The 26,495-nt window shown below is 52.2% G+C and overlaps 3 protein-coding genes across 4 annotated transcripts; 2 read left to right on the top strand and 1 right to left on the bottom strand.

The window, feature by feature from the left end:
- Window positions 1–5: 5 nt before the first annotated feature.
- On the bottom strand, window positions 6–18,814 carry LOC104583148 (endoribonuclease Dicer homolog 3a). Its single transcript, XM_010234903.2, has 9 exons — window positions 18,692–18,814; window positions 15,841–15,946; window positions 15,560–15,743; window positions 15,371–15,484; window positions 15,053–15,118; window positions 14,810–14,879; window positions 584–736; window positions 252–426; window positions 6–122 (listed from the first exon to the last, which is right to left on the bottom strand). The coding sequence occupies exons 1-7, from the start codon at window positions 18,759–18,761 to the stop codon at window positions 732–734; spliced, it is 615 nt and encodes a 204-aa protein (XP_010233205.2). The 5' UTR covers window positions 18,762–18,814; the 3' UTR covers window positions 6–122; window positions 252–426; window positions 584–731.
- Window positions 18,815–20,955: 2,141 nt separating this feature from the next.
- On the top strand, window positions 20,956–23,385 carry LOC100840117 (very-long-chain (3R)-3-hydroxyacyl-CoA dehydratase 2). 2 transcript variants are annotated; one of them, XM_010232994.3, is made up of 9 exons: window positions 20,956–21,160; window positions 21,275–21,366; window positions 21,480–21,527; window positions 21,633–21,730; window positions 21,873–21,926; window positions 22,174–22,241; window positions 22,609–22,658; window positions 22,755–22,852; window positions 22,957–23,385. In XM_010232994.3, exons 1-9 carry the CDS (start codon window positions 21,102–21,104, stop codon window positions 23,059–23,061), a joined length of 672 nt encoding a protein of 223 aa, XP_010231296.1. In that variant the 5' UTR covers window positions 20,956–21,101; the 3' UTR covers window positions 23,062–23,385. The 2 variants fall into 2 exon arrangements, with proteins under 2 accessions (XP_010231296.1, XP_003568300.1); XM_003568252.4 differs by having other exon boundaries at window positions 20,957–21,160; window positions 21,633–21,721.
- A 402-nt stretch (window positions 23,386–23,787) lies between these two features.
- LOC100841328 (50S ribosomal protein L17) lies at window positions 23,788–26,305 on the top strand. The gene is made up of 6 exons (XM_003568256.4): window positions 23,788–23,995; window positions 24,127–24,181; window positions 24,305–24,355; window positions 25,166–25,257; window positions 25,382–25,459; window positions 25,895–26,305. The coding sequence occupies exons 1-6, from the start codon at window positions 23,940–23,942 to the stop codon at window positions 26,049–26,051; spliced, it is 489 nt and encodes a 162-aa protein (XP_003568304.3). The 5' UTR covers window positions 23,788–23,939; the 3' UTR covers window positions 26,052–26,305.
- Window positions 26,306–26,495: the final 190 nt, after the last annotated feature.

The raw sequence follows: 26,495 nt of genomic DNA on the forward strand, positions 1-26,495 counted from the left end.
AAAAAATAGCATTTATCTAAAAGAGTTAAAGATTTGGATGAGTTCGTAAAGCGTTGGTGAAATATAACCCTTTTTTGTTGCCTCCGCACATCCACTCTCAGAGTTCAGAAGCACGTCGATACCTGAAACAGGAATTCATCAAACAGATGATATAGTATGATTCATTTCATAAAGCGTGTCACAATGCAACTCTGCTTAGATCCTTTGGCTAACAGCGTAAGGTTGCAAAAATAAAGCATCAGCAGTTGCACCTTGCTGGAGGCGTTTCTGAAGTAGATGTGACACATCCCCCAAGAACTTCATATGAATCGCTGATATTTCTGCAATCTGTAAAGAACCATTTGCATCATTTTGCATATTTGTGGCATTACAAACTTCTTCCATCCAACCTTTCCTCTGGCCCCTTTCAATGCAGATTTTGGTGGCCTGCAAGAAAGAGGGATTAGTTAACTATATATGCCATGAAGCTCCAAAGGTCAAATGGTGGTAAAAATAGACGAAAAGTGCAATTAGCATTCCAAGCTAACAAGAACAACAAAGATCTCATTCAAAAGAAATCGGATCCAATGAAGCCAAGCGCTACCTCAGTTGCACATAGAAGACCAACATCATTGAGGCAATATAAGATTTTTGCTGAAGAAATAGATAGATGCCTCCGTGTTTCTGTAGCTATTTTACCACCTTCTTTATTCTGGTAGTTTGGCTTATTCTGCAACATTGTTATGGACGCATCATACTGCACAAACAAAAATGACTGTCTTTAGACATAAAATATTGAGCCACAAACTTTAGTAACAATAGAGCAGGGAAGCAAACAGATGTGGAACCTTGGACAACAGAAGTCCCGACTCTTCGTTCAAATCTTTGAAAGAGATTGTTCTGGGGTCATAGTATATGTTCACATCTTCTGCCGTCGGGGCGCAAATGTCTAACTCTTCTCTTGTCGCACCAGTGGCACCCAGGGTGCCACCGTTGCACGACGCGTGGGTCGCATCGCTTGGTCCCTAGGAGGATCGCACCCTGGGCGGCAACGTGCAAGCCGCCCGGCAAGCTACCAGCCCGGCAGAGCTAGCGGGGCTTCGGGGAATAACCCCGCCTGGGCACCTCCCGGGAAGGCACTTGCCGGGAGGGGTGCTCCCGGGCGCAGGTTTCCGCCCCGAGGGCGGGGCCGAGCAAACAGAGCAGCAGTGCCATGTGGGCGCACGGCAGGCGCCCAGTGTGCAGGGTCGCCAGGACGAGGAGTGAGGCGCACGGCGCATTTAATGAGCCGACAAGAGGGGGGTTATCCGTCTAGTCAGGCAAACAGTGGCTGCCCAGGGCTAGTTCTTAGGCCTTAGACCCCTAGTCGCGGGGCTGGCGCTCTTGCATGTATGCCAGCGCACCGAGGAGGAGCTGCCCGAGCTCCTTGCTCGCCACTTGTAATCCATGCACCGTGGCACCTGTAGTATCCCCTTGGTTATAAAAGGAGGACCCCCACCAACGGTCAAAGGGTTGGGTTTTTCGTTGGTCTAACTGATAGTCCAGCACTAGCATTAGCTCAGAATAGTAAGGAGTACTTAGCCAAAAAGAAAGCACCCGGAGACCCTTCCCCGGCAACTTGTAAACACACGATCTCCTGGTAATATCAGCTCAGACAGGCAGGACGTAGCGTTTTACACCGCAGGGTGGCCTGAACCTGGGTAAAAAGCGTGTGCATGCGTGTTTATTGTGCTTTTACGCTTCACATTGGCCTCGCCGACGATCGCCGGAGCGATCCCCGTCGCCCATTGCCGAAACCTAAAAAGGGGTGCCCGCGAATCCCCGGTGTCAAAGCCCCGTGCTACGACATCTCTATTGGCCACTGTGTAGATCTGTTAGAGAGAGAGAAAAAAATGTAAGAATTCAACTTGCAACTTGGGCGCGTGAGGGGAGCTCGCCGGTGACCGCCGGCGGCGACATCTACACCAACATCGGCCTCGTCTTCCTCGACGACAGAGCCAACCACCATGCCTCCCAAGCGGGCTGGTGACCCCCGGATCGACCCGCGTGAAGCCCCAGCGGCACACGCGCGATCACATGATGCGCCACCTGCGTCGCGGGTTCAGGAAAATTTTTCCTAAGCCCTCACGAGCGCAGCAATCGCAGCTGCCACCCCCACCTCCTCGGATGTCGGCAGATAATCGCCTAAGGGGGCCGGTGGCCCCCAGTGCCGGGGCCAGTCGCGCGAGCGGCCATGGTGCCGCCCGCGCCGGCCAGCGAGTCGAATCGCGGGCCGAAGACTCGCAGCGTCAACTGCGCCATGAGCACACGGCGTCGCGAGCGACACCGACGGGGTCGCACCCCATGCGCCCGGGGATCGGGCGGAGGGTAGCCGGTCGGAGAATCGTTTACCCCCAGCCCAAACCCCGGTGGAGGCTATCATCGCCGCGCGGGTCATGGTGCGGTACGAGCCGAAGCAGGGAACGCCGGCACATGAGGCATGGAGCGCGGAGCTGGATGCGCTCCTCGCGCTCGCCGCCCAACAGCCTCGCGACAAGGGGAAAATCCTCCCCCGCGGGGAGGCCCGGGAGGCAGGGACCCGGAGGGGTCCTCGGACTCGTCACCCACTGTCACGCGAGGTGACGCGCGCGGCATCTTGAATGCCCGCCAGCAGAAGGATCTGCGTCAGGGCCTGGAGCGCCGGCGTGAGGTAGAGCGCCAACGCCCGCAGGAGCAGGAGGATGCTCCTATGGGCCCCGAGGACGGCTGCACTGCGTTCACGTGCGAGCTGCGGCGGGTGACATGGCCCCGCAAGTTCCGAGCACCCGCGCTTGGTACGTATGATGGAACCGTAAATCCCAAGGATTTCCTCCTGACTTACTCGTTGGGGATGCATGCCATCGGCGCCGACGACAAGGTCAGAGCCAACTGGTTCCCGATGGTCCTAAAAGGATCATCGAGAACCTGGCTGCTCAACCTGCCTGCTGGGTCCATTGCCACTTGGGCGGACCTGCGCGAGCAGTTTGTGAGCGCGTACCAGGGCGGCTACAAGCGTCCGGGAACCATGGCGGAGCTGCACACCGTAGTGCAGAAGCCGGGAGAGACGCTGCGGAGCTTCGTCAACCGCTTTTCTAGTCTCTCCTACTCCATCCCGGAGGCGGAGGCTGCAGCCATCATCAACACCTTCGCCATCAACGTCCGCGACCCCAAGATGCGGCGGCTGGGTTCAGGGGTCATACCCTTCGTGGTTTCACCGATCATCAACAACATGACGGTGACCAAGGTGCTTGTGGACAACGGAGCGGGGCTGAACCTCCTATCAGCCAGGTTGGTGGAGAAACTCCAGTTGCCGGTGGAGCAGCTGAAGCCCACTGACCCGTTTCGGGGAGTAAACCCCGGGATCGTGCGCCCCCTGGGGCGCATCCCGCTGCCGGTGACCTTCGGGTCCCGGGAAGCGTTCAGGACCGAGCACATAGTGTTCGACGTCGCGCACACCCCGTTGCCCTACAACGGGATCCTTGGTCGGCCAGCGCTGATCAAGTTCATGGCGGCGACGCATTGGGCCTACGGCGTGATGAAGATGCCGTCCGTGTACGGAGTCCTCTCCATCAGGTGCGACCTCAAGGATGCGGCCTGGTGTGTTGGTGAGGTCGTCAGGGCCGCCGCCGCAGCCGACGCCGGTGACGAGGACGTGGCCGGAGACGAAGGCTCGCCGGGCGACGGCCCGGCAACGAAGAAGGCCCGCGCTGCCCCGCAAGAGCTTGCCAGGAGAAGCGCAGGCTCGAGCCTGTGCCCCGGTAAGGGCCAGAAGCTCAGGGAGGAGGCCCCCAAGGTGAAGAAGCTGCCCCTCCGAGTCGGCAACAAGGAGCGCACCGTCACCGTCGGTGCAAACCTTACTGCCGAATAGGAAAGCGCCCTCATCACTTTCCTCCGGGAGAATGCCGACGTGTTCGCTTGGAAGCCGTCGGACCTTCCCGGAGTCCCTAGGGAGGTGATCGAGCATCGACTCGCAGTGCGTCCGGACGCCCGCCCCATCAAGCAGAAGATTCGCCGGCAAGCACAGGAGCGCAAAGATTTCATCAAGCAAGAGGTGGACAAGCTCAAGGCTGCGGGGGCTATCAGGGAAGTTCTGTACCCCACTTGGTTAGCTAACCCAGTAATAGTACCCAAGGCGGGGGAATAAGCTTCGCATGTGTGTAGATTTTACTGATCTTAACCGTGCATGGACGATATCGTCATCAAGTCAAAGCGCGGGGACTCGCTGATTGATGACCTGCGGGAGGCGTTTGATAACCTCCGCAGGATCAAACTCAAGCTGAACCCTGAGAAGTGCACCTTTGGTGTAGACTCAGGCCAGTTTCTGGGTTTCTTGGTTTCGCACAGGGGGATTCAAGCCTATCCAAAGAAGATAGAAGCTATCGAGAAAATGGAGGCTCCCCGCAAGGTAAAGGATGTCCAGCGCCTCAACGGCTGCGTTGCCGCGCTGGGCCGCTTCATCTCCAGGTTGGGCGAACACGCCCTGCCTTTCTTCAAGGTGATGAAGAAGAAGGGTCTGATTGATTGGACCCCTGAGGCCAAGGCGGAGTTCCACGATTTCAAGCAATACCTGAAGTTGCCGCCCGTCCTCGTCGCCTCCAAGCCGGGCGAGCCACTGCTACTCTACCTAGCGGCGATTGACCAGGTGGTCAGCTCAGTGCTGGTTGCCGAGAGAGGGGAAGACGTTCCGGGAACTGAGGCTGCGGGGGCAGGGGGCTGAACGGCCCCCAGCAACCGCCTCGAACCCGGGGACCACCCCCGAGCCGGCAGCATCGGCACCGCGCAAGCGGCTCGTGCAGCACCCGGTGTACTTCATCAGCACGGTACTGCGCGACGCCCATACGAGGTACCCGCAGGTGCAGAAGCTCCTGTTGGGGATTCTGCTCGCGTCCCGCAAGCTGCGCCACTACTTTCAAGCGCACCGTGTGGCGAGCCCTCACCAACCGTGAAGCCACCGGGAGGGTGGCTGAGTGGAGGATGGAGCTGTCGGAGTTCGATCTGCACTTCACCAACTCCAAGAGCATCAAGAGTGCGGCCCTGGTGGACTTCGTCATGGAGTGGACGTCGACGGGTGTAGAAGAGGAGGAGGGGCCGGAGACCAGCCTGCCAGGCAAGCTGGAGGAAGGCCACTGGATCCTGTACTTCGATGGTGCGTTCAGCCTTCAGGGAGCCGGCGCTGGGGTCGTCATCGAGTCACCGACGAGGGATCAGTTGAGGTTTGCTATCCAACTCGATTTCCCGAACTCCACTAACAACACGGCAGAGTACGAGGGTTTGCTCGCCGGGTTGCGGGCAGCAATCGCCCTGGACATCAAGCGCCTGGTCATTCGCGGGGACTCCCAGCTCATGATCAACCAGGTCAACAAAAACTACGACTGCCCGCAGATGGCACCGTACGTGGAGGAAGTCCGCAAACTAGAGCGCAAGTTCAAGGGTTTGTGATTCGAGCATGTCAAGCGGAAGGACAACTTCGCGGCCGACGAGCTGTCCAAGATGGCAGCAGAACGCCGGAAGCCTCCGGCGGGGGTGTTCTGCCACAAGCAGGCGGCGCCTTCAGTCGCCCCCAAGCCGGTTGCTGGGGAAGCCCCTCCGGCAACCGAAGGAAACCCCGCAACAGCGGAGGTCCATGCTGCTGACCTAGCAGCATGCGTTGGCAGGGAGACCCCTCCCTGGGCGGTGGAAATCGCCCGTTGCCTGAAGGGAGAGGCCCTCCCAGAAGACGACATCGCCGTGGAACGAGTGGCCCGGCAAGCCAAATGTATGCTGTGGTGGACGGGAACCTCTACCGCAGGCGTGCAAATGGAGTCAAGCTCCTCTGCGTGCCCCGAGACGAGGGGCGCGCACTGTTGGAGGAGATACATCGAGGCACATGTTCCCACCATGTGGCCTCCCGGGCGTTGGCCGGCAAGGCGTTTCGGCACGGTTTCTTCTGGCCCACGGCCCTGGCTTACGCGGAGCAGCTGGTGAACATGTGTGAGGCATGCCAGTTCCACGCGAAGAAGAGCAACCAGCCGACGCAGGCCCTGCAGGTCATCCCGTCCTCGTGGCCATTCGTGGTCTGAGGGCTAGATATCGTCAGCAAGCTGCCGAGAGCGGTTGGTGGGTACGAGTATCTTCTCATGGCCATCGACAAGTTCTCCAAGTGGGTGGAAGTGGAACCAATGCGGAAGGTGACCGCCGAGGCGGCCATCAAGTTCTTCAAGAGCATCGTGTGCCGGTTTGGTGTGCCTAACGGCATCATCACCGACAACGGCACGCAATTCACGAGCGCGGTGTTTCAGGCCTACCGCGAGGGCATAGGCACCAAGATTCACTTCGCGTCTGTTGCTCACCTAGGAGCAACGGGCAGGCGGAGAGGGCCAACGCAGAGGTGCTGCGGGGCTCAAGACGAGAACCTTTGACAAGCTCAAAGGCCACGGGAAGCACTGGATCGAAGAGCTCCAGCCCGTGCTGTGGTCGATCAAGACCACACCTAGTCAGGCAACGGGCGATACTCCTTTCGCCCTTGTCTATGGGGCAGAAGCGGTGCTGCCCCTCGAGCTCAAGCATGGATCTCCCTGAGTACGCTCGTACGGCAACTCCAGCCAACACGAGCAAAGGGTTGATGATCTGAAATTCATCGAAGAGCTTCGATGCCGGGCTGTTGTGCGAGCCACGCGCTACCAGCAGGGACTCCGTCGTTATCACGACAGGCGAGTCCATCCCCGAGGGCTCGAGAACGGAGACCTTGTCCTGCGCCGGATACAAGAAACGAAGGCCAGGAACAAGTTGACTCCGAGATGGGAGGGGCCCTTCCGGGTAGTGCAGGTGACTAGGCCGGGGGCTGTCCGGCTGGAAACCAAAGAAGGCTTGCCAGTGCAAAATAGCTGGAATATTGAGCACTTGCGCAAGTTCTACCCGTGAAGTGGCGGAGCCCGACCCTCAGGTGATGCCGCCGATGCATACCTCTCGAACTAGTGTAGCCGGGCAACCCCCGTTTTTTAACCACTAGTTGCTGGGAATAAAGATAAGTGCTCTTTCTCGAATTTCAAGATTGCCTTGTTTATTTGTATGTTCCTCCCCCTTCCGTCTCCTGCTCTAGGTGCACAGAAGTCTCTTTCCATACTTGGTTGTGAGCAGGGGGCTGCCGGAGCCTCGAAAACGTTAACCCGTTGCCGGATCACTCATGCACTGGGCATGCAGTTGCCGGGCTTCCCGCAACGTGCATCACGGCATGCCGTTGCCGGGCTCCCCGCAACGTGCATCACGCAGTCGCTGCGTCTGGGAAATAAAAGTGCTCACATCCAAGTTTGGAATCGACCCTTCTATGCCCGGGGGCTGGGAGGCAGGAGAGTTATCCATACTGCTCTGTGTTTTTGTGAATTTCAAAAAAAAATTGCAGCGGCTTGGTAAGAATCTAATGTGCAGGGTAAAGGTGGACTCTTGCACACTGTAATGCTCGTGGACCGCCCACGGGCCGTGGCGTGTAGCGGCGCCTTGTGGTGCGGGGTGACCGCATCACGAGGGACTCGCCGCGCTCTTAGGCCCCTGATTCAGGAGGAAGCCGCCACGTGTGCCACAGCAACTTGGCATGCAGAGTGGCGAAGACCGTACCACACTTCAAGGGGCGGAGCGCCACGTGTGCTGCGGTGACCCGGCGCGCATGGTGGCGAGCCCCTCCCCCGCGCCTATAAAAGGGGTGTCCCAGCCATGGGGCAGCTCAGAGCGAACCCAAGGGAGAGGCTGCGAAGGCGAGTGGTGCCGCAGAGGCGCGATGGTGGTGCATGCCATCCGCGCTCAGCGCCGATGGGTGCACTGCCATCGCGCCCTTGTCGCACCCCTCCACCGAGCCCACGTTGAGGGGTGCCGCAGAGACACGGTGGTGGTACATCCCACAAGCGCTCGGCGCCGGCAGGTGCACTGCCGCCGTGTCCTTGCCACACCTCCTCTAGCGAGCGGCTCCGGGGTGAGGGTTGCCGCGGAGACACTGTGGTGGTGCATGCCATCAGCGCTCAGCGCCGACGGGTGCACTGCCACAATGCCCCTGCCGCATCCCTCCAGAGGGCATCTCCGCAAGGAGCGAGGGTTGCCGCGAAGACACTATGGTGGTGCATGCCATCAGCGCTCAGCGTTGACGGGTGCACTGCCGTAGTGTCCCTGCCACACCCCTCCAAAGGGTATCTCCCCGAGCAGCAAGGGCTGCCGTGGGGACGCCGTGATGTCTTCGCCACCCGCATCTGCCGGTGGTGGCGAGGATGTCACGACGTCCCTACTGCACCCCTCAGAACAGGTTCCCCCAAAGGCAAGAGCTCTTCCGAAAGCAAGGGTTGCTGTGGAGACGTGGCGGTAGCATCGTCATCAACGCTTGTCGCCGGCGGCGATCCTGCCGCATCCCTCAAACAGGCTCTCTCAAGGGCGGCGTTCCAGGCGCACCCCTCCGGCAAGCATACTGAGCATGGGACCGAACGAAAAGCTAAGTGCTTGAACCTGAATGATAGACTTTCTGAAAACTAAACGTAACTGAACGTTGCCTCGCTAAGTGTGGTCCCGAAACATGCGTGTAGCCGGGGTGTTAGAAGGACGCTTGCGGGGGGAGTGCGCTCCCGGTGCGGCTTCCGGGTCCGTCCCGGGAGGGCATGCCTGGGAGTAGTTATTCTGCAAGCGGAGTGGCTCGCCGCTACAGCTTGGCCCCAGGTCGGCACTGCGGGTCCGTCCCGGGCCCCTGGTCCGGTTAAGTATGTGGGCGCGAGTCCCCGGCAACACAAAGCACAACACACAAGGGCAAAGGGATCCACCCCGCGAGGCAACCCCGGGAACAAGGAACAATGATCAAGCAGAACTAAAGAGCTGAATTAACAAAAGTAGCAAACGATTACATGGACTAATAAGACAGTAATTGTTCAAACGGCGCCAAGCGCCACACTTGCAGGGAAACGAGAACAAAAGAAGTTAACACAAGGGAACGGCAAGGGCCGGCAGGGGGCTGCAGCAGCTAGTTGTCGGCGTCCTCTGTCGGAGGCTCCGGGGACAGCTCGGGGTCCGGCTTCCGCTGCATCCTCTCGACCACCTCGTCGACAAACCCACTCACCGCCTGGGTGTGGGTAGGTTCGTCCTCGCTGTCCGACCAGCCGTCCAGCAACGTCTCGAAGGGGAACTCCGGGTGTCGGAGGTGCACCCTCGGAAGGATCGTCCCGGCAACCTCCCGGGCACAGTTGGCGACCTCGTCGGCGCAGAACTTGGAGATCCAGACGTCGAGCGCCGCGAACTTCCCACCAAGTCGGAGAAGAACAGGATCAGTGTGGAGACGTCCGTGCCGTCCACATCTGCGGCTCGCGGCTCAAACCGAGGTAGCAGGTCGCGCAGCGCTTGGGCGATCTTGAGCAGCTTCTCGGTCTCCAGCTGTCGCTGCCCGATCAGCGTGCCGTGGTGGAGCCGGGCGTCGAGCGTGGCCTTCTTGGCCTTGCGGAGGCGGCTCGCTAGCGACGCAAGCTCTGCGGCCTTGGCCGTGATGTTCTCACCGGCCTTGGCGAGCTCCTCCCGGACAGCGGCAAGCTCGGTCTCGAACCGGGCCGCCTTGTCCTTGGCGGCATTGAGCTAGATCTCGTGCCGGGCTGCCGCGCCCACCGTGCTTTTGGTGGCCTTGGTCTGCACCTCCAGCTTGACACGCAGGCCTTGGATCTCGCCGAGGTAGTGGCTGATCAGATCGCTCTTCTCGTCGATCCGAGCCTGGGCCGTGGCGAGCACCTCCGCGTGCTCCTTCTTGGCTTCCGCCTGAGCCGCCACCAGCGAATCCAAAGCTTCCTGGAGCTCGGCGTGCTGAGCCTCCAGTCATCGGTAGAGCTCCTCTTCGGGAACGACCTGTGTGGCGGCCTCCTCCAAGGCTTCCCGGGCAAGGCGTGCCTCCTCCCTGGCGAGGCGTGTCTCCTCCCGCAATCGGGAGAGCTCCTGTCGCTCCTTCTCCACGGCCAGCCACACCTCGCCGAGCTGGCTCTTGGCGATCGCGTGGTGCTCCCTCACCTCATTGAAGGAGGTGACGAAGGCTTGCTGCTGGTCCTTGACAGCGTCAAGGAACCGGTGCCCCCGGTCGAAGATGTTCGGATCCCAAGTGATGGGATTTCAAGCCACCCCGGCAAGGGTGCCGAGGTCGGTGCTGAAGGTGCCAGCCGACAACGACAAAGCCCCCGCTGCCACATTATGGCTGGGCGGGGGGTCGTCCGCTTGCGGCGGAGCATCCTGTTGCTCCTCCTCCGCAACCTCCCCCTCACCCGCGCCTGGGGACTGAGGGGCTGGTGGGGTTGCCGCGGCCCCGGCAGGGATCGCCTCCTGCTGGGTAGCGGAATAGTACGTGCCAGCAGCGTCTGTGGCCCCGGGCGCGTCGCTGGACGCCGTTCCGGTGGCGGCGGTGGTCGCCGCAGCAGGGCTTGGCGCCGGGGCTGCCTCCGGCTCCTCCGCCGTCCCTGCGACCTCGTCGTCAGAGTCGAGGTCAACATAGCGCCCGCTTGGGCCTGCAACAGCGGGAAGGGTGAGAATCGGGAAGCTAAATGAGTTGCTTGAAGGCAGACGTGGGGGCTTTGGATGAATACCTTGCGGGGCCACTGGGCTTGCGGGGGGAGTCTCCCCCTCCTCCTCCATCCCGGCAGGTGTCGCCGGGAGCGTTGCCTGCGGAAAAAAAAGGGTACTGTTGCAGGATTAACTGGCAAATGAAAATGCAGGTAAGGAAGCGGGAGGGTGTTGTACCTGTTGCCGGTGCCACCTCCATCGGGGCTGGGTCGCCGGCAGATGCGGGGGCGGCGCCGCTGGCCCCTGTGTCGGCCGGGTCGGCGCCGCTGCCAGCGTCCGTGCATGCCTTCTTGCTCGGCGCGGCAGGCAGAGAATCGTCCCTCCCCCTCCTGCCGGCGCTTGCCGACGAATCAGCCTTCGGGGGGTTGCGCCGGAGCGCGAAGCCCCGGAAGATCCCCCACGCGGGTGGGGCCGTGGGTGCCTGTGGGGTTGCTACGGCTTGGGGCGCCGCGGGAACCATCGAAGGAGCCGTCGTGGCTCTGGTGATCGCTGCGGGGGTGGTCGTCGCTGAGGTGCCGCCGGCCGCCGCCCCACCGCAGGGGCGGATGCCGCCGAAGCTGTCGTGGAGGTAGCCATGGCCGCTTCGCGCGCCCTTGATCTGCGCACAATCAGGGGCGCATCATCGTCGTCCTCCTCCTCCTCGTCATCCTCGATCGGCGGCAACCCGACCCACCTCATCGGAGGAGGACGAGTCGTGGGGTTGGCCGGCCTCCGACTCGCTCCTGCTCCCCTCCTGCGCTTGCTTCCCGCGAGGTGCGGGCGACGGGGAGCACAGGGACAGAGTGGGGGAATCGTCCATCAGCCCCCACTCGTTGCAGGGTGGGAAGGAGCCGATGATGCTGCTCAAGCCGGGGATGCCGACGTGGAGGGCAAAGACCCCCGGCGGCAACTTCGCGTAGGGAGCATCCTCGCCGGAGATCCCCCTCACCCACACCTGGAGTGACTCCTTGTCCATGCCCTCCTCACGGAGGTGCATCCTGTCTCCGGCCCCCGTGTACGCCCACGCGGGGCGGGAACGCCACTGAAGCGGCGCGGTGCACCGGGTGATGTAGACCCGCGCCACGTCGAGATCGGAGAGCCCAGCTAGCCGAAGGGCCTTGATCTTCTCCACGATGGGGAGGAGGTCGGCGTCGCGGTTGTACCGGTCCCGCCAGCCGGGGGCCTCCACCGGCAACTCGGTGGGCGGAAAGATGAACTCCTCGGGCTCGTCCACACGGACCCAGCACCAGTCTGAGCGCCACTCCTTCTCGATCTTCTTTTCCGACCGGACGATGAACTCTGACTTCATCCGGTCGCAGGCACGGAACACTACCCCTGACGACATCGCTTTCTTGTTCTCGATGCGGGGGTAGAAGTAGTGCTGGAACAATGCCACCGAAGGCATCACTCCGACGAATCCCTCGCAGAGGAAGAAGATGGCGAGGAGGTAGAGGGACATGGGGTGGAGCTGCGCCACCCGCAGCTGGTACGACTCCATGAGTGCATGGAGGAACAGGGAGAATGGCGGCACCAACCCGGTGAGTATGAAGTGCGCGAACTCCCGGAAGTCGGTGGACTGGACGTCGGCGTCGGCGGGGAAGATCAGGGTCCTCTCGTGCTCGTTGAAGTCCGAGGCGACGGCGTACTGGAGCTTGCCCAGCGCCTCGCCGTTGTAGTCGGGCCAGAAGAAGGCAAGCGTGGCCCGCATCTCCTGCTTCCTCATCTCTTTCTCTTCGGCGGCCTTGGCGGCCGCCGCGCTCTTGCTCTTCGAGGGCTTCGCCTCCTTCCGTTTCCTAGTTGTGGGGGGACCCATGGTAGCGTGGGTGGGAGATTGGCAAGGTTTTCAGACGCAATATGCGAAAAGATGGAGGAAGAAGGCTGGGGGCTAAGTGTTTACCCCTCAGCGCAGCAGTAAAGCTTTATAACACTCCATCGTTCGGTAACGGCCGTTTCCGCACACAGCGGGTGCGCTGGGATAACTACAGATCGTGGAATAATGCGGTAAGTGGCCTTAACTTACCTGTTTAAGGGGGAGGTTACGGCAGAAATCTCGCACCCACCTCTTCGTCCGTAATGGCGAGGTCACTAGGAGACGAAGAGACACGGGCCCGAGACGAGTCAGGACCCAAGCGTCGGTTGGGGCGTAGCCCGGCAACCGGCCAGGGGAGGGTTCGCCCGGCCCACGCCCGGGGGCTACTGTCGCACCCGTGGCACCCGGGGTGCCACCGCTGCACAACACGTGGGTCGCATCGCTTGGTCCCTGGGAGGATCGCACCCCGGGCGGCAACGTGCAAGCCGCCCGGCAAGCTACCAGCCCGACAGGGCTAGCAGGGCTTCGGGAAATAATCCTGCCTGGGCACCTCCCGGGAAGGCACTTGCCGGGAGGGCGCTCCCAGACGCAGGTTTCCGCCGCGAGGGCGGGGCCGAGCAAACAGAGTAGCAGCACCACGTGGGCGCGCGGCAGGCGCCCAGTGTGCAGGGTCGCCAGGACGAGGAGTGAGGCGCACGGCGCATTTAATGAGCCGACAAGAGGGGGATTATCCGTCTAGTCAAGCAAACAATGGCTGCCCAGGGCTAGTTCTTAGGCCTTAGACCCCTAGTCGCGGGGCTGCCGCTCTTGCATGTATGCCGGCGCACCGAGAAGGAGTTGCCTGAGCTCCTTGCTCGCCACTTGTAATCCATGCATCGTGGCACCTGTGGTATCCCCTTGGCTATAAAAGGAGGACCCCCGCCAACGGTCAAAGGGTTGGGTTTTTCGTTGGTCTAACTGATAGTCCAGCACTAGCATTAGCTCAGAATAGTAAGGAGTACTTAGCCAAAAAGAGAGCACCCGGGGACCCTTCGCCGGCAAGTTGTAAACACACGATCTCCTGGTAATATCAGCTCAGACAGGCAGGACGTAGCGTTTTACACCGCAGGGTGGCCCGAACCTGGGTAAAAAGCGTGTGTATGCGTGTTTATTGTGCTATTACGCTTCACATTGGCCTCGCCGGCGATCGCCGGAGCGATCCCCGTCGCCCACTGCCGAACCTAAAAGGGGGTGCCCGCGCATCCCCGGTGTCAAAGCCCCATGCTACGACATCTCTATTAGCCACTGTGTAGATCTGTTAGGGAACAATTACGGGTCCTAAAACTTTCAAAATGCATGTCTGGTTCTTAATAGGTTCATAAGTTGTTCACCTGAGGTCCTAATGTTGTTTACGCGTGTCTGATGTGTTGGCGTGGCCAGCCACATGGACTGGGCCCACCTGTCGGATAACTCTTTGATAGGAAATATATTTCAGAAACCCCTCTGCCTTCTTCTCCTTTCTTCCTTGCGGCCCCTCCCTCTCTCTGCTCTCTTCCCCCGTATATGAACCCTAGCTGCCGGCGATGATTTGGCATTAACTGTGACCTCGCCGGTGATGAAGCGAGAGAGGAAGACTACAGTGACGGCAGCGGCCGAAGCAGTATCTCATCCTGCAGTCGAGAGAGGGAGGGGCCGCTAGGAGGAAAGGAGAAGAAGGCGGAGGGTTTCTGAAATATTTCTCATCGAAGGGTTATCCGACAGGTGGGCCTAGACCACGTGGGTGGGCACGTCAACACATCAGACGCGCGACAACATTAGGACCTCGGATGAACAACTTATGAAACTTTTAGGACCTATATGTGCATTTTAGAAGTTTTAGGACTAACTTGACACCTTTACAAAAAAATTAGGATGTACATGTATTTTACTCCACCATAACTTAAAATCATTAACAGGGTTGTAGAGAGCAAATAAGGTGGTAGAAAATTTTGAAAGTAAGAGAGATGTCAGAAATATTGCAACAATGAAATCCATGACACAATTTTTTTAAAAGGAAAAAGTCGATCGATGCACACATCCATTTTTATTGCAAACAAATGTTACCGGAGATTATGGCCTTCAAGTGTTACTTCTATGGTTCATGTTTCTTTCACTTGGCCATGACATGTCACCCTTAGTAGTTTAGTACATGACCTAAATGCTACTGCTAATAAGAATGTATCAATGAACTAATCCACTTTGCATTTTGTCAACCATTTTAATCAATTGTTGGATATTGGGAAGCTCTCCTGCCACCACTTAAGCACCTTTCATCATAGTCTCCACTCAAGTCCATTCATGCCATCATATTTAGAAATCATTTTAAAACCTAAGTTATGTATATGACATGAGGTTTATTATCAATTTATTTAATATTTCACATGCATAAGTAGAAAACAATTTAGAGCATGTAGTGGTGTATGAAATGTAGAAAAGGGAAAGAGTGGTCTATCTTTTGTGAATGTTCACCTTTTCTTATAACAGGCGATGCTGTCATGCCGAACACCTTCAGCTTGTGTTCAGAGTTGTGATAGAACTCCTTCACAAAAGATGGCGATGGAGAACAACATTTTCAGAAGGAACAAAGAAGAAGAAAGTGTTGAGCAAAAAATGTACCATGATAAGACGGTGTTTCACAACACCTTCATAATTACTCGTATAAGGGTGATTGCCGGTTGCATGATGGCACTCATCAAATATCATAAGACTAACCTTGTCCAAGATCAGTAATGCACTACGTAAAGCTTGTAGAAACACCTCTGGTGTCATCACCATGACCTGCAATTTTTTTCAATGGCACTACAAATTAAGTTATGAAAACATATGCGCTCAAGGCTTTTCAAATACAAGTCAAGAGAGCACAAAAAAATCATTTAATGGATCAAGTATAATGTAATAATGAACATAAGCAAGTATAATGTCATGAAAATGAGACCACAGGTCAACAATGTCACTAACTTGGATACTCATCTCCTTGAGAACAATGAGGAACCTATGAGCTTTAAAAAAATAAAAATGATCAACACTTACCTGATATTTTGAGACTTTTTCTTGCCATGCAGAAGCCGTCCACGGATCAACCCCCTTAGCACCATAACAGAGCTCCACCTCAAAATCTGTGTGGGTTTTGATGGCCTCAAATTGCTGTGACAAAAAATGACAGTACAAACTAGTTAAGTTAATGTACAACTGCCATCCTACATAATACTATTACACAACCTGTGTGACAAGCTGAACTGTTGTTGCAAGGAATATGATGATCTTTGGATCGTTAATTGCTCTGTCTATCTTCCCCCCGAACTCCTTGATAAGCATCACAGCAATCATGGTCTTCCCTGCCCCTGTGTCAAGCATCACAATCGTGTTTCGCTCCTTCGCAACCTCATAGACATCAAGCTGATATCTGACCGAATTCAATATCACGAAGCACCATCACGGATAATACTTTTGGGATCATACAAGACAATAATCATGCAAAAAAAAAAGGAATCAGGCAAAACCTTCTAGATGTGAAGCCTTGACACTCTATCTTCTGTCGTTTCTGCCTTCTTGCTTCATCTTCTTCAGCAAATGATTCTGGTGGCCTTTTCAAAGCATTCATCTTACCTGCCAATATAACAAAAGTTTACTACTTCATAAGAAAGATAAATATCTATATATATAACAAATGATTCTGGTGACTCTTCTCCTCAATTTTTGGAAAAATGTAAAGAGGAAAACGGAAGAGGAAGGGACAGCGGTTTCTGGGCGTGATTTTTGATCTGGATTCTAGCACATTTGGCTCGGGCGCATGTCTGTTGCCGATGTGGCTATTTGGGCCCACATGTCAGGTGACAAAGTGGACGCCTTTTTGCTAAAAAAAACCCTGACATTTGCTTTCTTCTCCCTGTCAGCCCCTCCCCTCTTTCTCTCTGTCCGTCTCTCCTCCTCATCCGTCGCTGCCGCCATCTGTTCCTCCCCCCGGAGGCACCTACTTCGCTGGGAGCGTGCGCTCCGAGGGCGCGGCGCCTGACAGGCCCAAAATGGGCTCAGCCCACCATGGTGACAGGCAGCGGAACGAGTCGGGTGGCTTGACAGAGAAGCTCGCTGGCGGCGGCGGCGCTAGGCGCGGGGAGCTACGGGGCGGAGGAATCGGCTGATAGAGGGGGAAAAGGAGGGGGCATAACCAGGAACTCAGCGGCGGTCGCGGATGGGGCTCGGAGGAGGCGGGTCGACGGTGTGGAGCGGCCGGCGGCGAGGTGCGTCGCGGCTGGGACTGCTCGGCGTGCGGGGCTCGAAGTCGAGGGGGCGTCGGTCTCGCGAGGTCGAGGCGGAGCTCGCGCGCGGGTTGGAGAGCTCGGGGAGGTCGTAGTCGCGCAGATTGAGACCGGCAACGCTTCCCGCCGGAATTGGAGAAGAAGCGGCACGCGCGGACTTCAAGAGCAGAGACGTCCAAGCGGAGGCCCGCACGTGCGGGAAGGTGAGGAGGCTCTCCCGAGCGCAACGCTGATGGTGTCCAAGAGCCAGAGCGATGATGCGATCGAGTTCGCTGGGAAGAAACAGAGGCGGTGGCGCAGCTTTCTTAGGAGAAAGGAGAGAGGGAAGGGGGCTTCGGGTAGAAGAGAGAATGGAGAGGGAGAGGAAAGCTGAGGAGAGAAATGAGAAGGGGAGGGGCTCGGCAGGGGACAAGAACAAAGGAAGGGGAGCAGGCGAGTAGGCGGAGCAATGCGACGAGGACGCTACAGCGACGGTGGAGGGAGGGAGAAGACGTGAGGACGCAGGGGATTATTTGCAAAAAAGTCCACGTTGGCACCTGACAAGTGGGCCGAAATGGCCACGTAGGCAGCCAACACATCCCAGAGCCACCTTAGGACCTGGGATGAACCACTTATCAAACAATTAGGACTGAAACGTGCAGTTTCAAAAATTTAGGACTAACTTGGGACTTTTACGAAAGAATTAGGACCTCTGGTGCATTTTACTCACAGGACCGCATGGGCGCACGCCGGACGAATGGGCCAACCAGAGATGGCCCAAAAGAAAAGGAATCAAGATAGAAAGAGAGACAAGGCTAGCCGGGCTGGTCGGGTGAGATGGGTTCGGCCCGAGTGAAAGAGATAGAAGAGAGTTGTGTTGTATTTTGGTCCAAAAAGCCTAGGAGAAAATCCCTAAAAAAAAGCCTAGGAGAAAAGAAAAGGCTTTTCCTTTTGAAGTACAGGCTGAAACTCCACAAAACCCAAAATAAAATGCAAACAAACACCGGAGATTCCAAGAAAAAATATCACGATTGCGTATTTTAATAAGATGAATCCAAATAAAATATTTCTCCAATCCTATATTCTTGTCGTGGTTTTAGTTCAAATTTAGAATGGGAGGGAGTACTAACAAACAAAAATATCAAAGAAAACTCAAATCTAAACTCTAGTCGGTTCAATAACTTGAATTGGTAGAAGGATATTTTTGAAAGGTGAAAATATTTTTCAAAAATGAGAAAATATTTTGGAGAAGGTTCCATTTCTAGAAGGTTACTAAGTTTGAGATTTGAATTAAAATAGAAAAGAGGGGTTTCCTATAGTTAGAAAGATAAGAATGGATTGTCATACCTGACGTGACTATATGCTAGTGAGCAGTCAACACCCCATTTACCCCCTTAATCTTCTTGGTCTGCACCGAACCATAAAAAGTAATCCACTACATGCCTCAATGTGCTGCTGTTAGTGTTGGACACCGAGTTTTATTCTCAACAGAGAACAAAGCAACACGCACGTGTGAAAGGCATCGACATCATGCCAGTATCTAGTTTTCAATAATCTAAAGGCTTGCTAGATGAACTGTTAACTTAAATCATGATTTCAGAAAATTCAGCTAAGTAGCTTTGGTGTTGTTAAATCATGTTCCCAAGATAGCATGGACCAGTGTAGCAAATTGACACAATGGTACCACTTTCATCTTTAATTTATCTGCTTGCCTAGCAGGCGATGCGGGCCTAGCAAGATATGAAAGCCCCGTATGAAAGATGTGCCCTGAAGCTTTCCATCTTGCGCCGTTTTCCTGCTAGGTCGCCAAAAGGATTCTCTTTTGCGGCGCGGCTTACGCGCGAGCATCCCTAGCCAAAACCAAGGTGATCTCATCTGGAAGCTTATGGAAAATCCTAGATGGCCCGATTAAGCAACATATAGCAAATAGCAGCGTGATCCAATTAATCCACGCACATCAACGCCAACAAATCAGCAATCAACGAGATCGAGCACACATTGCCAAACCCCGAACGGACCACGCTCTAATCGGCAGCCGCTAATTAAACCAGAAACGAGAGAAACACCAAAACCTCAATGTGAAAAACCACGCGCAAGAGGAAGAAGGTTTGCTTACCATTGGAGACGGGCGCAGAATCAGCGATGCCCATCGTCGTCGCCTCGCCTCCCGCTTCCACCCCGGCCATGAGGGAAACTGCCGTCCAATTGATCGCGGCAGTAATTAACTGCCCAGCCTTCAAGCGACAATATATACTCCTGCCTTGTGAAAAACGAAGAAAAAACCGAGAGTCGATTTGTCTCCGTACAGTGTTTTTAAAGTGGGCAAAAAATATAGAAATCCCGAAAACAAAGGAAACGAGCGTACAGCGAATACAGTACGGACACGATACAAAATCGAAAGCGAATATTTGTTTTTCCTAAAAAAACGAATATTTGTTAAAGCGTAAAATCCATTTTTTCCCTAACTGGTCCATCCTAGATCCTACCTTTCCATTATATACATTCATAATGGAAATGACCAGTCTTACATGAAACTGGAAAAAAAATCGAGTTCATGCATTTTCAGGAAACGCATCACCATCGCTACCCTGTAGTCTTAACGCAAAAGTTTTATCAATACTTCGACACCTTACAAAAAGGACGCTCACAAAAGACTACCACCGCCAGCAAAAACATATAACGAGTTCAATTGTTCAAATGCCTAGCATCCACAAATTATCTTCAGGGATGAAGTTTGAGCAAAACAAAAACCAATGAAACCATTTGTTCTCGTACGCCAACAAGCTTAAGTTTTTTTTTCCGGAAAGGAGGTCATATACCCCAGCCCCTCCAACAACACTAGCTTAGCCTCAGTTTTTCATTGCTAAATTGTGGTGCGTTGAACTTATTTCATAATTTGCTGTGAAAAAATACACATGAAAGTAGGAAAAAATTGGTTACCCAAACACGAAAATAATGAACAGCAGGTGAAAAAAGGGGATTATGAGAATCTACCGCAATACCAAATGCAGCCTTAGTATAGTGGGCCCGCATGCATGTGGTCTCATGGTGAACTAATCGCAACCTAGGTGACTGGTTTCTTCTGGTGGAACCAGCCTACCCAAATTCAAGTACTCCCTCTGGCCGGAATTACTTGTCGAAATATTACATGTATCTAGACACCTTTTAAATATATATACATCCATATTTGGGCAAATTTGAGACAAGTAATATGGGTCAGAGGGAGTACTAAACTTGATATGGATGCTCGCATTTCAAGCCCCCTTTGATTCAAAGGAATTCCGAAGGATTTTTGGAGGATTTGAATCCTTAGGAAATTTTCCTACGTGAATCGTTTGATTCAAAAGATTGCAAACCATATGAATTTTTCCTTAGGATTCATCCGTACTAGGTTTTGTAGGAAAAATTACATCCACTCCAACCTCTTTATAAGAATCATATGTTTTTCCTGTGCTGAATCAAACATCATATTGAAGATGACATGCCACTCTAAGGGCCCCTTTGGATCATAGGATTCCAAAAGCATAGGAATATGAAAATCATAGGATTGGAATGACATGTCATTTTGAATACTATAGGAATTCAAAACATAGGGATTGTTTAAAAGGAGTGTATGGATGTTTCATAGGAAAAATATAAGAATTTTGATATTACATGGAATAAGAGAGGAAAGAGACAGAGAGAAGATGCATTGGAACTTTCAAAGAAAGTTGAAAGTTTCAAAGAGGTTAGACCTCATGCTTGAATTCCTTCAAAATATTGGAGGAAATCTTTCTATCCTATGCAATTCATTTGGTGACAATCCTATGATCCAAAGGGCATGTATAGCAATTGTCTAAAATTCTCTATTTTTCCTCCAAAATTCCTTTGATCCCAAGAAGGCATGACCCTGTATTTTTCCTATTCATGCGCCTTGGAAATCATGTGAACCAAAGAGGCTTCATGGGTTTATTCTAAGGTTTAACCGGCGTAGTTCTTTCAATGGGAGTGCCATAGCCGTCAAATAAGAGACGTCTTTCGTGACTTCGTCAACCCCAAGATTTGCCGACTCAGTCTCTCAAAAGTGTTCACAGGAGTAGAGAGTTGCGACGAGTGTGCGTGTATGTTGTTAGTGAGCGTCTGCGTTTGGACTGTATTTTTTTACTGTATTTTTTAAAAATGGCTTGTTCATATATTCCTTAAGAAAAATCAGCAAACGTCTGTATTTTCTAAAAATGGCTTGTTCATACATTCCGTAAGAAAAATCAGCAAACGTCTGTATTTTCTAAAAATGGCTTGTTCATACATTCCTTAAAAGAAAAATCAACAAACGTCTCTACGATACCGGGTCCGTCCTCCCGTCCGCTTCAGTACAGACGGCACAAAACCTGGGCCACGCAAACTCCTGCCGGCAATAGTTACTGCAAGTCGCTCCTTGCAGTATCCAAGGACAAACCCTCTCTGTTCCAACTTCCAACAAGAACCATCTCAGCGCCCCGCAGGGAAGAGAACGAAGCGAGTCGGCGACGGCAACGCCGGCGGCAGCCATGGCTCACCCTTCGCGGCTCTACCTCCTCGCCTACAACTCGCTCCACTCCCTCGGATGGTACGGTAACCACCTCCCAGCAGCAGCATCAAATGCATCCATCCGCTAATCACTTCCTTCCCCGCCGGAACAAACGCTTCTCTCGTCTCGATCCCCTTCCTCGTCCTTCTCCAGGTTCCTCGCGTTGCTCCGTCTCCTAGCCTGCCTCGCCCTTCCCGTCTCTGCCTCCGCCCGCTCCGCGTACGCCGTTGCCGGCGACCTCATATGTGCGGTGCCCTCCTGTCTCCTCCCAATTTTGCTAGCTCCTCCATGAGTTTCTAGTTTCGTCTGAATTATGCCTGGGCTGATTTCACCCTTTCATTGATGTCTCTATCTACAGGCTTCCTGCAAACTTGCGCGGTTCTTGAAACGGTCCATGCTGCCGTTGGTGCGAAAATGAATTACTGGGCTTAATTCCGTTTCCTCCTAGATTTTCTTTCCCCCTTGTTGGGTGTGTGAACTGAAGTCCGCGCTTGGCCGTTTGGTTGTTCAGGGTTGGTTCCTACCTCGCCGTTTCTTGCCTTCTTGCAATGGGGAGGGAGGACTCACTTCGTTCTCGCCCTTCTTCGCCAAATACCTGAGGTTAAGATGGTTGGTAAATGCAAGAACCAACGGTCATGACAAAACTGCAGTGCCACATTGTGGCGAAACGAAATTTCAAGGATTTCTTCACTCTTATATTTGGGCTCTGTGGAGTTTGGCTGAATAGTTTAGTCTGATGTGCCAAATGCAGGTCCAGGGCAGTCCATCTGTGTTCATAACGTTTATGGCTTGGAGCATATCTGAGGTGTGGCAGAATGTCCTCTCACTTCCTCTCTCTTTTTTTTATGTTCCCTTGTTCTCGCCAATAACCGCACTTTAGGTTGTATGCTCTTTCTTTTGCAATATCCACTTGACGACTATGTTAAGAATATATGTGGTAGCAGAAAAATGGTCCTTATTTTAGATTGTTCATACTATGTAATAATTAGCAAGGTTCATCTTTTATTTGAAGTTTTTTGAACCATGCTTAACATATCATTTTCCTTATACAGGTCATCCGATACTCTCATTATGCTCTGACTACCTTGAAAGTTTGTCCAGCATGGCTGACTTATCTCAGGTTCACCTATCCCTTCACAGTCTTAAGCTCCACATCTATATTTCAGTTTTAAAATTTTAATTCTATATGCTGCCCTAGCTTATGAATCATTGCTGATCGTGAACATATTAAAAAGGAATTCACAGGGTAAACTCAACTGATTGGCAGAAAACCTCTATCGTTTTCTGAAAGAACCGACAGACATTTTGTCTTCAAAACTATAAAATGGAAAACCTACTGTAAAATAGTCATATCATGTGCCACTAATTACACAAGTTTCACAAATTTACGCGCACCATGAGGCTTTTCAGATCATTGCACCTCAAGTCTCAGACCAAACTGTTTTCTTATCCCTTGGAGAAACCTAAGCTTAAACAATTACCTGTAGGTACACCGCTTTTATCCCGTTATATCCAGTTGGGGTAGGACCAGGAGAAAGTAAGCTCAGAAACTCTTCTGCACCACATTATTCCTATAAAAACACTATTCCTTAGTCTTCTTGTTGTACTCACTCCTTGATATTATTACATGCAGTGTGGACTATGTACCAAGCTCTTCCATTTGTGAAGGAGAGGGACCTCTACTCAGGCTTCTTTGCAAAGTTCTTTATGGGCTACCATTCCTTCCTCGTGGTACATTGATGTTAAACCCGCGGGACTAAATCACTAAATACACCCTGCATCCCTTCTTCTTATGCTTGATTAATGTTCACTTAGCTGTGATAATGTGCTGACAGGGTGTGCTGCTGTGCTATCCATTTCTGTGGCTGAAGCTGTACCTGCATGTGTTCAAGCAGCGTAAGTCCAAGCTGGGAAAGGTGGACCGGAAGAAACGGGTATGAGAAAATTCAGTTGAGCTCAGCTGTCACTTTTTCACTGAAAATCGGACACAGGCAACTTGGCGAGGAATCTTGCAGCTGATGCAGTTGGAAGCTTCACTGAGCTGAACAACAACTTATTATACTAGCAGATTACTGGGTTTTGCTTACCTTTTGAGCAACTTATTATACTACTACTATCTATGAGTCACAATGCAAGTCGTTTCAGATGTCGAAGCGGTCTTCATTGTGATACTTTGACTATCAATTTTTATGTAAATATGTTATCTTCAAACAAAACTATGTATAAAGTATGAAAATTCATATTTACTGTTGGTCTTGCTTTTATTTTTGTCTGAATTTTTTTATTGGAAACTACTGGATTTGAATGAAGATGTTCATCAGTTCATGGCTATAACATGTGCGCTTGCAAAGAGTTGAGAAAATATATGATAATCGTCCATATAAGAAAATGAATTATCACCTCCAATCCAAAGCGACACTTGTCTTACACTATTGGATTGGAGGGAGTACTTGATTATATATTTCGGTATCTAAAAGAACTCATTAGTTTTTGGGGTGTTAGGGGGTACTTAATTACTTGTGTTAATTTAAGTTTGTGCAATGACACTATTAGTCAATATGATGATCTTAATTTTCTTGTTCTATTCAATTGCTAAATCTTTTTAGAGCAATTCGTTTTGTAAATTTGGGAGATGCTGCTGAGAGTAGCTAGCCTCCTTTCAATTGATAGGGATGCAGTAGGCCTAACTAGAGGTTTGGGCCTTAAAGGCCCAGGCGTAGCACCCATCCCCAACAAACGAAGCCTGGCAATCTGTAGCAAACAAATCCTGCAGCCCCCAATCGATCACCGCCGGCCATACTCCTTCCCCGCCGCCGCCATGGGGAAGTTCCGCAAGCTCGGTCGCCACGCCGCCCACCGCGTCTCCATGCTAAGGTACTCATTTCTCTTTCTCTCTCTCGTTCCACCCGTCTCATCTAAGTCCTATTCGTTTCCGTTCCACCCTCCCCTCTCTCCCTGACCCACGGCTACCTCTCTCCCCACCCCTTTCCGACCACTCTCGGCAGGACGATGGTGTCGCAGCTGGTGAAGCACGAGCGGATAGAGACCACCGTCGCAAAGGTAGCTTCGTGTCTACCTCTGAGTCTGTCATTTCGTCGAACACCTTACGGTACTGGGAGCAGTGCAGGTTTTTTGCGCCAGGAAATTGGCTCCTTCTTTATGTGAGGCATTTTATCGTTTCAGGCGAAGGAGGTGCGGCGGAAGGCGGATCAGATGGTGCAGCTTGGCAAAGATGTACGTTGTTTAACGTGTTTACTAGAATTTCACCACATGACCCCTAGACCCTAGTGCCTGCAGTGCAAAATCATGGTGATATATTAGACTGTTTACTGTTTAGTACTCCGTAGTGCATATCAAAGTTAGGGGTATTAGAATAGTGAAATCTAACCACTAACCGGACATCTTTTGTTGGTTTTTTCCTCATAATGCAAGATGTGTAGGGAAAAGTAGCATGATTTTCACACCATTTATGCTTGCTTCTGATACACAATGCAACTAAGCAGATCAGTGGAAAAGTGGTATAATTTTGACACCTTGGGTAATCCGCAACAAATCTTCGCGTAAAAGTGAAGTGCAGATCTTTTATTTGAGTTTCTTATTTCCTGTTTTGGCATCTCCGAGCAACTAGTAAACTGGATTTGTGAAGTTTTGACCACCTAGGTAAATATTTAGTTTGCATTTTGCCATTTTCTTAGGTAAGTTGAAAGTATGTTAGTGTGTAATGCAAGGACGCACCCATTCATCAGTGATCATATGAATAAAGATCTCACCCATCTGAATTTGGCCCTCTAGACAAAAAAGTTAACAGTTCTCTCTAAAAAAAATCTAAAAAAAAACACAAAAAAGTGAAGTTGACACTTGCATAACTTTCAGATACGGGGATATTCTTGTACAAATTTGTAGTATTCCCAAGTGCTCCTTGAGTTTAATTGTCCATGCCCAGCCCAGATGTATGGGGGTGCTCTCTGTTATTTCTATCTCTTAAAAGTTCTTACTGCTGAAATTGTTATTATATTGACATGGAAAATATATATTACTCTCTAGGGTACACTAGATGCAGCAAGACGTGCATCGTCCTTTGTTCGGGGTGATGATGTTGTTCACAAGATATTCACAGAGCTTGCATACCGCTACAAGTAATTTTACCTATTTATGGTAGTTTCAATTTTAATTCAGACTAACATGCTCGGGGACTCAGTTGCTTTGACCATTTTGAAGCTCTATCTTGTGTACCTTCTTTATGTTCTACCTTATATATAGGGATCGAGCCGGTGGATACACAAGACTATTGCGAACTAGGATACGAGTTGGCGATGCTGCACCAATGGCATACATTGAGTATGTTTATCCTTAATATACCTTAACTTCACATATTCGTAATTTTATTTATAGAAAATTCACATTCTTATTTCTGTTATTTGTACTTTAACTTCACATTAGGAGTGAGTATTGTCTAGCATCCGTCAGTTATAGTTAGGTATTTCCTTAAAAACTAATGTTATCACTTAACAAAATTCATCCTTCTTTCTCCAATGTACTCCGTATATCACAAAATTCTGTTGAGGTTTGAAATTTCCTACAAAAAGATTATCATTGTTTTTCAAAGACACCGTGATGGTACTGCGTGAAAGATTTTTTTTATCTCTTTCACTTTGGTAAAAGGCCCAGAATTCTATGAAAAAAACTTGGTAGTTTCCAGTTCATTGTAACAGAGAAAGAAATACATGTTGTGATGAGATAGAATCCAATATCTATTGGTCGTTTCATACACAGGTTTGTCGACCGGGAGAATGAACTTCGAGAGGCAAAACCTGCAACACCACAGCCACCCCAGCGGATCCCTCTTGATCCATGGACCAGATCTCGTGCCAGCCAACAGTGGGCAGGACCTAAAGTCAGCCAGAAGAACTCTGGGGCAGAAGGCCTATGAGACCTGGATCATTATTCATCCTTATTTTTGTGTTTCTAAAAGGCTTTTGATCTTTAGACGCTCGAACTAGGAGATTCATCCTGTAAGAAACTAAAAGCTACCGTTTCCACGGAAAGTTTTTCTCATGGGTCATTGTAACATCTGATATGTTTAGTGTTCATGCTTACTGATCATTGTCAGGGTATTGTTTGCCATGTCTGATATAATAGCTACAATGTGGCCATGTTGGCAATGTGCGGTCTCGAGTATCCAGACACTTTCATCAACTTCCGTGGTGGAGATATTTGAGACAACCGAATCACATCGCAGTTTACTCTGATGTCCCGGCTGACTCTGAATTGATCCTGCGTTGTCATGGGTTTTGACCCTACTGTACTGTACGTGCCAATGGTGTCTTGGCGTTCTCCAGGAAGCTGTGCTCCCTCTCCGATCACTTCGTTGCCG

Source organism: Brachypodium distachyon, chromosome 2, assembly GCF_000005505.3.
Source record: "Brachypodium distachyon strain Bd21 chromosome 2, Brachypodium_distachyon_v3.0, whole genome shotgun sequence".
Lineage (NCBI taxonomy): Eukaryota > Viridiplantae > Streptophyta > Magnoliopsida > Poales > Poaceae > Brachypodium > Brachypodium distachyon.

Coding starts and splice junctions, on each gene's coding strand:
- LOC104583148 (XM_010234903.2), bottom strand. CDS start 18,761: ATGGCCGGGGTGGAAGCGGGAGGCGAGGCGACGACGATGGGCATCGCT. Junction 15,744..15,840: donor CAAGGCTTCACATCTAGAAG/GTTTTGCCTGAT, acceptor GAATTCGGTCAG/ATATCAGCTTGATGTCTATG. Junction 15,485..15,559: donor CAGTTCAGCTTGTCACACAG/GTTGTGTAATAG, acceptor TTTTTGTCACAG/CAATTTGAGGCCATCAAAAC.
- LOC100840117 (XM_010232994.3), top strand. CDS start 21,102: ATGGCTCACCCTTCGCGGCTCTACCTCCTCGCCTACAACTCGCTCCAC. Junction 21,528..21,632: donor AACGGTCCATGCTGCCGTTG/GTGCGAAAATGA, acceptor TTGGTTGTTCAG/GGTTGGTTCCTACCTCGCCG. Junction 22,659..22,754: donor TGGGGTAGGACCAGGAGAAA/GTAAGCTCAGAA, acceptor TATTACATGCAG/TGTGGACTATGTACCAAGCT.
- LOC100841328 (XM_003568256.4), top strand. CDS start 23,940: ATGGGGAAGTTCCGCAAGCTCGGTCGCCACGCCGCCCACCGCGTCTCC. Junction 24,182..24,304: donor TAGAGACCACCGTCGCAAAG/GTAGCTTCGTGT, acceptor TTATCGTTTCAG/GCGAAGGAGGTGCGGCGGAA. Junction 24,356..25,165: donor TGGTGCAGCTTGGCAAAGAT/GTACGTTGTTTA, acceptor ATTACTCTCTAG/GGTACACTAGATGCAGCAAG.